At 37.4% G+C, this 12,530-nt stretch overlaps 1 protein-coding gene across 1 annotated transcript in view; it reads left to right on the top strand.

Moving 5' to 3' along the window:
• Nucleotides 1-740: 740 nt before the first annotated feature.
• ARHGAP11A (Rho GTPase activating protein 11A) overlaps nt 741-12,530 on the top strand; it is a 32,501-nt gene continuing 20,711 nt past the window's right edge. Inside the window, exons 1-6 of the mRNA XM_027869989.1 lie at nt 741-882; nt 6,114-6,184; nt 8,176-8,272; nt 8,814-9,067; nt 9,843-10,006; nt 10,377-10,523. Of these exons, the coding sequence (XP_027725790.1) occupies nt 754-882; nt 6,114-6,184; nt 8,176-8,272; nt 8,814-9,067; nt 9,843-10,006; nt 10,377-10,523 (862 nt within the window). The 5' untranslated portion in view covers nt 741-753. The remainder of the gene's footprint in view (nt 883-6,113; nt 6,185-8,175; nt 8,273-8,813; nt 9,068-9,842; nt 10,007-10,376; nt 10,524-12,530) is intronic.

The raw sequence follows: 12,530 nt of genomic DNA on the forward strand, positions 1-12,530 counted from the left end.
GAGGAGTCAGCGGCTGGGCCGCAGGGAGGGGGTCGGCGGGGGGAGGCAGGCGAAGCGCAGGGACGAGGGCGCCGCGGAGTCTCCGGGGTCTGAGGGTCTGACCATCTAAACGCAGGGCACGGGAGAGTTTAGCGTGGGGGAGGCCATGAGAGCCTGCGGACCGAAGAGTGACCGGAAATAGAGAGGGACTGGGAGTCTGGGGGGAAGGTCTTCTGGTGTGAAGGGCCTGAGGGAGCGTGGACACGGGTTGGTGGGCAGTGGCTGAAAAGGAGCGTGGACTAGTAGGTGTGAAGTGTCTTAAAGGGGTGTACACAGGCCCGTAGGGGGTAACTGGCAAGGAGTGTGGATAGGTGGGTGTGAAGTGTCTTAAAAGGAGTGTGGGGAAGTTGGTGTGAAGTGTCTTAAAGAGGTGGATAGGTCAGTGGGGAGTGATTGGAAAGGAGCGTGGACAAGGCAGTGGGGAGTGACTTAGAGGACGGTCAGTGGAGGAGAGGGAGGGTCGGGGGAAGGAGCGTGGTGTGGAAAAGCAGACCTAGGGGCTTGGAATTGGGGGAAGGAGACACGGAAGTGGCTGGAGGAGGACAGGGCCCCAGCGGGGGTGGTGGAAGTGGACGGAAGGGAGTTGGGCTGAAGGCGGTGACACTGAGGGCTTGTAGCAAGTGGAAGTGCTGGTGGCTCAGGAAGGTCGGGGAGTGGAGGAGGACGAGGACGAGGAGGAGGAGGGTGGTTGAGGGGTGCGGGTTACGCGCAGGAATGAGGGACCGGAGGCTGGTGAGGTTGGCCCTGCTGCAGCATCTCCGAGCCGCCTATGGCATAAAGATCAAAGGCGGTCGAGGGCAGTTGGATTTCGGCCGGCAAGAGTCAACAGCTGTAGCCATTGGGGTAAGTCCAGGGGAAGAGGACTGAGGGAGGAAATCTGAAGGCTAGTAAGAGAGACTGTAAACCAAACAGGTGAAAGTGGAGCATTAGTTTTGTCCAGAAAAGAGGACAAAATGATAAAGTTTATATGGCGCTAACCATGTGCCAGGCACTGTGGTAAGTGCCTTACAATTATTATATCATTTGATCCTCACAACAATTCTGTAAGGTGGGTAGGGTGCTATTATCATCCCTGTTTTAGAGATGGGGAAACTGAGACAAGCGGTTAAGAAGTTAAGTTACTTGCCTGGGATCGCATAGCTAGCAAATGTTTGAGGCTGCATTTAAATTCAGGTCTTATTGACTTCAGGTCTAGCTTTCTGTCCACTGACCCATTTAGCTCCCTTTTTAAAGCTAGAAAGGAACTTAGGAACCATCTAGTCTAATTCACTGTTTTACTGGTGAGGAAACAGGTCCAGAGAGAGGTAAGTGACTTGCCCAGAATCACGTAACTATTCTCCGAGGTAGATTCTGAACCTGGGTCTTTCTGTCTCTTTTTACTAGCCCATCATGCTTCTCAATCTTACACATGGATCTAACATATAAGCCATATGTTTGTAAATCTCAAGATTTACAATTGGTTATAATTAACATTTATTTAATACCTTAAAGTTTGCAAATTGCTCCATATATCTGATTTTATCTGAACCTTACAGTAACACTTTGAGGTGTATACTACAGGATATAATAATACCTGTTTTTTCAGGTGAGAACCTGAGGCTCATACAGGTTAAGTCGGTATTATTTGTGATTATTTTCTAAGGCTTATGGGAGGTCAGGAAAGGTTATTCATTTAAAAAGAATGGTGTTTTCTGAATGGTTCAGTGGAAATTGTTAAATATGCAGGAGGAGTTTTGGTTAAGTATTAGAAGTGTGTGTGTGTGTGTGTGTGTGTGTGTTCGCGAGAGCGCACGTGTACTTACACATATAGTTGTGAGATTAATACACATTCTTTTATGTGGTCCTTTTGTGTATATTTGTTACAGCTACTTTTTAAGTGTATAATGGTTAATTGAAATCTTCTGATTATGCCCAAACATAATTTTTGCTATTGTCAGTTTTATATGTCATAAAACATTTTTAACTAGGTAGTTAAATTGACACTTTCTTGTTTCTACTGATGATTATTTACCAATATAATAGTCTCTTCAATTGTTTCAATCTCTTTCTACCCAAGATTTTATAGCTATGAGACAGTATTTTTCAAAGGTTTCAGGAAATTGAGGGAAAAGATTTAGGTACTTGGTGTGAGCCATGTGATATTTTTTGAGACAGCATTATGTTCTAAAAATGAATGAAGGAGACTAAATAAAATGATTGAAATATGGAGAAGGTCTTTGCATAACATAGCTCTTGATATTTTATACCACTCATGAAATTAAGGGATTATTTTCATATTTTAAAAATCATGTATCAAGCATCTATACTATGTTTTAGGTGCTGAAAAATACTTAAGATCTTGTCACTAGAGTAGAAACTGACTAATGGGCACATTGTATTGGACAAACAGCCATATAAAACATTACTTAAATATGAGAATGGACAGTTATGTTGTACATGAATTAAGGATGGATGTCTTTAAGGGATAGTGTAAATCAGGGTAAGTAGCTGTTGGAATTTGTTCAGAATGTAATTTGAGGTGAAATAGCTTATAACAATATTAAAATTTAACTTACATTTGCAATAACATTTCATACTGGTTCACATTAATATTTTCTAATACAAAAACTTGTAGGTTGCAGTTTATACAAATACATAGACTAATATATAAAAACTAATATTTGTATTCCAAAAATAGTTAACTTATTTGACAGTGTACTGGTTTTTCTGTCTTCCCCTCAATTTTAAAGTATTCTATTGAAGACATTGGATTAAATCTATGTAGTGTAAAGAACACTAGGCAGGTAGTCAGGACACTTGCAGCATTCAACTTTTATTGCTAGGCACTCCCATATCTATATTTTTAGCCCTAGCCTCCCTCCTCAATTCCAGCCTGAATCACCAGCTGCCTTTTAGACATTTCCAGGTGGGTGTCCCATAGGCATCTTAAGTTAAGCATTTCCAAAATAATACTCAATTGTCTTTCCCTAAAAACCCACCTCTCTCTGAAGTTTCTCTCTTTCTTTTGAGAAACAAATACATTCTAGTTTGTGAACTTGAAATCAGCTTTAACTTTTCATTCTCCCTCAACCCCCATACTCAATCACCTACAAAACATATTCCTAATCCTTCACTCCATAACCCTAGTTCAAACCCTCTTAACTTCTCACCTGGACTATTATAGTAGCTTCCTAATTGTTGTTTCTACCCTCTCTTATCCATCTTCCACTCAGCTACCAAATGATTGTTAAAGCATGGGTATGACTGTGTGGTTCCTTTGCTCAGAAAGATTGCTATCATGTTTAGGATCAAATACTACAACTGCCTTGTTTGACATTTGAAGTCCTTCAAAAACTGGCCTCCGCCAGCCTTTCCAGGTTTATTACACATTACGCTGCTTTTTATACTATGTGGTTAAAGTAAGCCTATTGTCTGACATTCCTTTGCTTCCATACCTTTGCAGAAGCTGTCCCTCAAGCCTAGAATACTCTTTTTCCACACCCCTGCCTCTTAAAAACCCCTAGTTTCAAAGTTGAGCTGAAATACAACTTACCATTTTCTAATTCCGCATCCCCCAGTTCCTAGTGCTTCCTCTCAGTTATTTTGTATATATTTACTTAGGTATATCTGTGTCTTCCCCTCTATTCTCCTCCTCTCCTCCTCTTCCCCATGAAATGTAATTTCCTTGAGTAGGGGTTGTTTCATTTTTGTCACTGTATGTTTCTCTGGAGCCTAGCACATAGTAAGTGTTTAATAGATGTTTGTTGTGTGAAAGAATTTCTCGAAGTGACCTCTTCAGCTCCCAGGGTTATTATCTTCATTCAGATGACTTGAGAGCCATTGTTTAAAAAGCTGGCCTTGAAGCCAGGAAGACCTGGGGTTCAAGTCTTGCCTTTGACTTCTTGTGTGATTTCCTCAAAAGTCACTTAACTATTCGGTGCTCTAGGCATTTAAGTACTATTTTTTGCGGAGAAGGTGCCAATCTGTGTTGATAGGGTAAGTGCCTTCATCTGGGAGTTCTCTATACCAGTGAAATCACAGGTCCTATCCCTAACCCTTAGTCTATGTAGATGACTTACAGGTCTATAGATCCAGCACCAGTTTCTCCCCTGAGCTTCTGTCCTGCATCACTATTTGCCTATTGGATATTTCAAACTCAATGGCCAAGATTTATCTCAGTTTCTGGATATTACAAACTTGTCCCAGAGATATCTCTTTCTTTTTTTCAAAAAAAAATTTTTTAGGCAGTTGGATTAAGTGACTTGCCCAGGGTCATACAGCTAGTGTCAAAGTGTTTAGTCTGAGTCTGGATTTGAACTCAGGTCCTCCTGACTTCAGGGCCAGTGCTAAACACTGCACCACCTAGCTGCCCCCCAGAGATATATCTCAAACAGGTCTAAAACATCTCATTATATTTCTCTCCAAACTTCCTTATTTCTGCCCAAGGCATTGCCATTCTTCTAGTCTCCCAGGTTCAGAACCTTCCTATTATCCTTAACTCCTCACTCGTCCTCACCCCGTATATCTAATCAGTTGCCAGTCTTCTTGTTTCTGTCTGACCCTTTCTTTCTATTCACACAGCCACCTCCTTAGTTCAAACCCTCATCACATTTAGATTGTTGAACTGGTCTCCTAATTGTTCTTCCTGCCTCAAACAATTTCCTCCTCTATTCTTATCTTAGATATTGCTGCCAAAGTGAGTTTCCTTTAGCTCAAATGTGACCTGTGAAATAAACTCCAGTGGTTCCCTAATTACCTCTTTAGGATAAAATAGAAACTCCTCTACTTAGCTTTTAAAGGCCTTTACAACCTATCTTTTCATCCTCCCCCCACCCCCCTACCCCATCCCTAATCCATACAGACTAGCCTTTCTGTGCCCCTCATGTACTAGATATCTCCTGTCTATTCCTTTGCAATTGACATCTCCACATGCCTGTAATTCACTCCATCCTCATCTCTGCCTCATAGAATCTCTTTTCCTTCAAGACTCAGCTAAAATATCACTTTCAACCTTCCTTGATTTTCCTTCCTCCCCCCAAAAACATGCTTATTTAACTATTTTGTATTTATTTATATTCTATGTATACTTCTCTCCCTCATTGGAACATAAGTTCCTTGAGAGTAGATGTTATTTTATTTGTATTTTTATCCCTAGTGCCAGGCATTATAGTAACAGCTTAATAAATGCTTATGGATTGATTTTGAAAAAAATATTGTAAATGCTCTTCTCCAATCCTAGTAATTGGATGTCTGTTCAATGAGTCATTTCCCTAAATGCCATGTAAGCTTATAGAAAATTTTTAAGCATTAATTCTTTTAATACTTAACACCTGCGTTATTATTTTTCTAGGATCTCAGAATTTGATTTCAGATTATTAGTAACTTTTTTTTTAATAATGTGCAGTTTATAAAACTCCCTATGAGTTATTGTGGAATTGTTGTCATTTTATAGTTGAGGTAATAGTCTTGAAAGAGGTGAAGTGACTTGTCAAAGGGCACATAACTAATAAATGAAGGTGATATGACTTGAAATCCAGAACTACTAAATCTTGGATACTTTTCACAGGTTGTTCTGATAAATACTCTTAGGAAAAAATTGTACTTCAAATAGTTAAGAAAGAAGGTAATTTTATTATAGAAATAGCAACTGTACAAGAAGTGGTTAATCAATTGGAATTTTTAAGGTTTACTTTTAATATTTCTTAGTCCTAGTCTCTTGGAACATTGTTAGAAAATAGTAATGACATTCATTGGCCACAAAAATTAATCTGTCTTTCCCTATTACTGCCAAGGAAGTACACAGATAATTTAATGTAAAATTTTTTTTGCTAATCACATGACTTGAATTTACTCAAGGTTAGTATTTGTCCTGTTATTAAGATTCCCTGTCACCAAAGTCTGTTGCCTTTTAGCTAATATAACTAATTATATCTCAGAGTATTAGTAAGTAGTGTAATTCTGTTTTTTATTGTTTTGTTTTGTTTACTCCTTACCTGAAATCACAATTTGTCTTCCTTTCTAAGTAACACACATTCTGTGCTTACACTTGTAAATTTTTATCTTGATGCTTATAACAAATGACTTTTATATTTTAGGGGAAAATATTTGGAGTACCTTTTTCTGCACTACCCCAGTCATTTGTACCAGAATATGGAAACATTCCAAGGTAAGCAAAGTATGAAATTAAACATAGGATGTAAACAGTGAATTGTGTGAATTTCAAGGTTCAAAAAATAGTAGATATTTCAAATACTGTTGTAGTAGTCATTCATGGACTTTATAATTCTACTCTGAAATCTCTACTTTAATGAAAATTCTTATAATATTGTGATGATACCCTTAGCACAGTGCCTGACAAATAATAGGTGTTCAATAAATGTTTATTGGATGAATGAGTGAGTATATTTGGGAAGAATTGTGGGATAAGATTAATTTTAAGTTGAGGTGCCCAAGCTTTTGTAAATAATGGTCACAAAATATTATTAAAATTTATTATGAGAATATTTAATAGTCTATTAAAAGCATTTCTAAATGCCCATGTGTTGAGGAAATGATGACAAAATTCATGTTAACAAATCCGTTTAGATACTATGACTCCTAATCTGTAGATTGATTTGTCATTTAGTTGTTTTCAGTCTTCAGTCTTTGTGACCTCTTTTGGGGTTTTCTTGGCAAAGATACTGGAGTGGTTTGCCATTTCCTTCTCCAGCTCATTTTATAGATCAGGAAACTGAGGCAAGCAGAGTTAAGTGACTTGCTCAGGATCACACAGCTAGGAAATGTCTGAGGCCAGATTTGAACTCAGAAAGATGAGTCTTCCTGACTGCAGGCCCAGTACTCTATCCATTGGACCACCTAGCTGCCCCTTTAATGTTGATACTACATATATTACCTACAGACTTCTATTGAGCACCCTTCTATTTGCATTATTTTGTTCTACATGTTGAAGTATTAAAAAAAAAAGTCATCTCTGTCTTCTGAAGAGTTGGACAAATAATGCTGGCAGAGAAATAAAGCTCCCACAGACAAGTAAATAAGGAAGTAAATTAAGTGAGATATTAATAGAACCTATAAATAATAATAAACTAATTTTTAAAAAATGTGATTTGTGTTTCCCCACATCTATCTCATTTTCAGACTTTCTTATTTTGATTGAATGCACAACCATTCTTCCCATTTTCCAGGTTTAGAGCCTCAGAGTCATCTTCCACTATCTTCTCTTTGAAATTCCCTACTCCCACATCCCCTCAATCCAGTTAGTTGCCAAGTCTTGTTGATTCAAGTCTTCCTGTTTTAAATGCATCATCCAAGCTGCTGCCAATTTGATGTTCCCAAAACAGGGGTCTGACCATGTCATCCCCCTACTCCAGAAGCTTCAGGAGATTCCTATGGCCTCTGGAATAAAATACAAAATCTTCAGCCTTGTATAAAACCTTTCATGGTCTGGCTCCCATCTACCTTTCCAGTCTTTTTGCTATTACTCCCCTTTATGGTATGTTCAATCTCCTTCCTCCATTCTTTTGCATAAACTGTTTCCCATTTATATAGTACATTCCCTCTTCACCTTTACCCCTTACAATCCCTAGCTTCTTCATTATATATACAAGGCCTTTCCTGACCTGTTTTTCTTCTTACCCTAGTTATTATTATCTACCTCTTAACACTGCTTTATACATACTTATCTGTGTGTATGCTGTACATGTTGAAGGGAAGGAATTTTTTGTCTTTGTTATCTGTGGTATTGAGGATGCCTTGCACATGAGAACTTAACAAATGTTGAATTGAATTGAATTGAATTAAAAGAGGTTACTGCATTTTATGGGATATTAAGTGCAGAAAGATTTGCTGGAGTATACGTGTGTGTGTATGTGTGTATGTATATATATATATATATATACATATATATATATAAAGTGGCTCTTAGGAGTATAGTAGGTTTTGAAGGTGCTGGAATGGGAGCAAAAGTTATACTAAAAGTAGCAGTTTTGGTATTGATAAAGAACAATGAATAGATTATAGAAAGGGGAAGTGATTTATAATTCAAAAGTCAAGTGTCAGAGTAGAATCTTCACAGCCTATTGATGTACCTTGACAAGCATATTCACTTAGTATGGTTTTTGTAAGATCAAATCTATTGATAAGACCTACCTTTTTCAGTTTTCTTGTTGATGCTTGCACATCTTTGGAAGAGCATGTTCATATTGAGGGGCTTTTTAGGAAATCTGGATCAGTTATCCGTCTAAAAGCACTGAAGGTAAGCATATTCCTTGACTAATTTTTTTGTTTCCCCAGTTGTCTAATTCTGTTTTTGTGGTTAAAGTTATCAGATATGACATGAATGTGCAAAGGGTTTATGATTTTCTAGCATGTGAACTCTAACATCACAACCCATATTACTTATTAAATAATTGCTATAGAGTTGTCTGTGAAGCACCTTGCACAGAGATAGTTATTGTCAGGGGAGGGATTTGAACCCAAGTCTTCTGACTCCCAAGCTCAGCATTATATCCACTCTGCCCCACTTCATCTTTTTGGTGTAAATGATTGGGAGAGATACAGTTGACAGGCTCTCCCCTCTGTGGAAAACATTTATAGCTTATATGAATCCAGTAACTAAAGAAATTAAATATTTTTGATTGTTTGCCAGGACTTCTGATGTTTTGTAATATATGACCAGAAGCAAATAAATAAGTTTACTAAGAAAAACTCCTTATCTAACTGAGATAGAAGCAGAGATTTTGATCAAAATGAGATCTTAAATCTGAAGGGTACTGAAGATTTGAAATTTATTTCAGAGCAAATTGGATCATGGTGAAAGCTGTCTGTCTTCTGCACCTCCTTGTGATATCGCAGGACTTCTTAAGCAATTTTTTAGGGAGTTGCCAGAGCCCATCCTTCCAGTTGATTTGCATGAAGCTCTTATCAAAGCTCAACAGTTGGAAACAGAGGAGAAGAATACTGCTACAATGTTGCTCTCTTGTCTTATGGCTGACAGTATAATTTATATATTACGATACTTTTTTAGCTTTCTCAGGAATGTTTCTCTTAGGTAAGTAAAGATCAAGTACAGAAAAATTTTAGCTAAGGAGAACCTTTAGGAATCAGTCATTCTAAATAGCTAGCCATTTGTAATTTTAAGCAACAGTACCTTTTTATTTCAACTATTTGGTATGGAAATATTTTTAAAAATTTATTTACATACTGCCTTATCTTCTCAAATGGAATATATTGAATACAATTTCATTTTTCTTCATCATTTTGAATGTTGTTATTGCTATACAATAATACAGTGATCCCCAGGGGCCTGCTGATGTGATGCAAGGCAGTTTACCCTAGAAGGTCTAACCTGTGGTGCCATTTGAATTCTTGTTTCTGTTGCTTTTTTTTTTTAAATCATTTTTCTACTTCTTTCCTTGCTATCACCTGTCATTTCTCACTGCTGTTATTGTGCCTACCTGTAAAAGTTCCTCTTACCCCTTCTGCTTGGCTGCTTCTAATGAGTCATGAGCTTTGAAACCAAATGCAGTGACCACGTTTCTTACTATTATGTGTTAAATAAGAGTAAGTACTGAGTGAGGATTTTGAGAGGCTTGGCTGTGAATAAAATATTAGTTTCAGATGAATGGACTTTATAAATTAATTTGACTATTTAGAAGCTTTTTTATTTACTGTTTCTTGGTTAAATTCCTGATAAGATTTAGTATTTGCTTTATACATAGCCAATAAAGTAAGGGTCCCTACAAATATACCTATTAGGTTATTGGAGTTGTTTCTCAGTTTGCATTTTGGCTACATTTAATAGTACATACTTTTTTTTTTTAAAGAGCCAGTGAGAATAAGATGGATAGCAGTAATCTTGCAGTAATATTTGCTCCAAACCTTTTACAATCAAGTGATGGACATGAAAAAATGTCGGCCAACACAGAAAAAAAACTTCGACTGCAAGCTGCAGTGGTAAAGACCCTTATTGATCATGCAGCTGATATTGGTAAGAAGAGGTGAAATGTCTTCTGTGCAGAATTTTTTTGGCTTGCCAGCTTCTCCCAAGTGACTGTTAAAACTTCTGACGCAGCATGATCTAGTGAAATAGCACTGGACTGAGTTAAAGGACTTAGGCTCAAGGAAAGCTCCCAGCTCTTTTGCTTGCTCCTTATGTGACCTTTGGCCAGTCATTTAACCACTCTGGATCTCAGTTTTATTATCCATAAAATTAAGTGGGTGGACCAAATGACTTCTGAAAGTTCCTTCCAGCTCAAATCTATGATTTATGATCCTGTTCTCTGACAGAAGTTTAGTATAGAATACCTTTATTTTTAAAACAACACAGTAAAAACAATATTGTCAATGCTGTCCTTTAGGGCGTGTGCCAGAGTTTATCGTAGAAAAGATACCAGTCATGTTGGGTATTGATGGCCTCTGTTCTACTCCATCACTGGACGGCTGTGAAGAAGGTGAATATGAATCTCCTGTTGAACATAAGAGAAAGAGAAGACAGAGTGTAGGTGGTGAGTATTATTACTATTTGATCTAAGCATGAGGCTTACAAGCTTTTATTTATTTATTTTTTTTAGGCAATTGGGGTTAAGCGACTTGCTCAGGGTCACACAGCTAGTAAGTGTCAAGTGTTTGGTCTGAGGCTGGATTTGAACTCAGGTCCTCCTGACTTCAGGGCTGGTGCTCTATCCACTGCACCACCTAGCTGCCCCTACTTTATTTATTTATTTATTTATTTTTGGCTAGGCAATGGGGTTAAGTGACTTGCCCGAGGTCACACAGCTAGTGGTATGTGTTTGAGTCCAGATTTGAACTTAGGTCCCCCTGACTCCAGAGCCAGTGCTCTATCCACTGTGCCACCTAGCTGCCCCATAAGCTTTTATTATGTAAGATAACTATATTCAGCAGAAACATTTTTAGTACCTTCTGTATGTTAAGGATTGTGGGGATATAAAGAAGTATAAGACATTATTACCTCTGTTGGTATACAATCTAGCTGGAGAGATAAGACACAGACTCTTGGAATTATAGAATTTTTGAGGTGGAAGGAGGACTTATTCCAGACTCCTTATTTTACTGATGGGGGAGACTGTGCTCCATACAGGTTAAGTGACCTGCCCAAGTTGTCACATAGCTAATGACAAAGACAGAACCAGAATGTAACTCTATAGAGTTCCAGTTACAAAAAGTTAAAAATACCAATATGAACAAGTGTAAGATTGTGTTAAATGACTAGTGTAGTTAAAAAGTGCTCTTGGCTTGAAGAGGAATGAATTGTTAAGGAAGGCTTATTGGAATTTTATCTGGATACTCAAAAATTAGTAATATCTGGTTTGGATGAGGAAATCTAGGTGTGGTAGGGCAATGATATATGTGGGAGACAATGGGTAGACTAACTTTCTTTAAATGAGTATTTAAGTAGAGGAGCAATAAGGCATGAACTTAGAAAAGAAGACTGAGGACAGATGGTGGAGAACCTTTGAACGCTAATCCAAGCAATTAGATTTTTTTATGTAAGTAATGGATATCAGATTCAAGGTTTGATCAAAGTGGTGATGTAATGGAAATGATATTTTTGGATGATTCTCTAGCAGTACAGAGGGTTGTTTTTAGACCAGAAAGACTGGAAAGGAATTGAGGAAGACTTTTGGATTAATCGAGGTGTGAAATAGTAAAAGCCTGGCCTAGATTGGTAGCATTAAAAAACGGAGGAATAGATAAAAGATATATTATAAAGAGTCAGTAAGACTGCAGTCCTTTGTAATACAATTTTTAATAAAGTCAAATATATTTTATAACTCATAACTTAAAGTTGGAAGGGACCCTAAAGATCATCTAGTCCAATTTTATTTGCAAGCAAACCGTTTTTTTAGGATTTAGGATGACAAAAAGTCTAATTCTTTTCCTTTTGGTAGATTACATTTTCATAGATTAAACCCCAATAAATCACACAGATCAGGCAAGACCAAAATAACACATATATATATTCTTTCAGAGAAATTTTAGCTCAACACAGACATATAAATCCAAAACAGCTTCTTTCTATTTTTAAAGGTAGAAGGATTATATATACCAAAATGCCAGAGCTAGAGGTCAAGCCTAAAAGCTAGATAATTTATATGCATGGTGCCTGACACTTAATAAATAATAAGTGCTTAATAAATGATTTTTTGACTGATATACAGAAAGAGCAGATCAACGTACAGATAAAAACCCTGGGACGATACACAGGAAGGAAAATGGCATAATTAAGTAGATTGGATCATTTTGTATCTCCCTCCTTTCCACATGATTCCCTTATACCTTCTTCCCTAGGTGGAGCAAAAGGAGCTCTTTATTGTCTCCAGTACCAATAAAGATGCTTTTAAGTGGACTCTAAGATTCCTTTTACCTATGAATTATATGCGTCTATGAAAATTTATTTTGTCCTGTTACCAACTTCACTGCAGTGACCTATGGTCCTATTGCCTATTTTTTTGTTATCCTTTATGTCCATTTTTTTTTTTCTTTTTTCAGTG

This window comes from Vombatus ursinus, unplaced genomic scaffold, assembly GCF_900497805.2.
Source record: "Vombatus ursinus unplaced genomic scaffold, bare-nosed wombat genome assembly UNPS02014794.1, whole genome shotgun sequence".
Lineage (NCBI taxonomy): Eukaryota > Metazoa > Chordata > Mammalia > Diprotodontia > Vombatidae > Vombatus > Vombatus ursinus.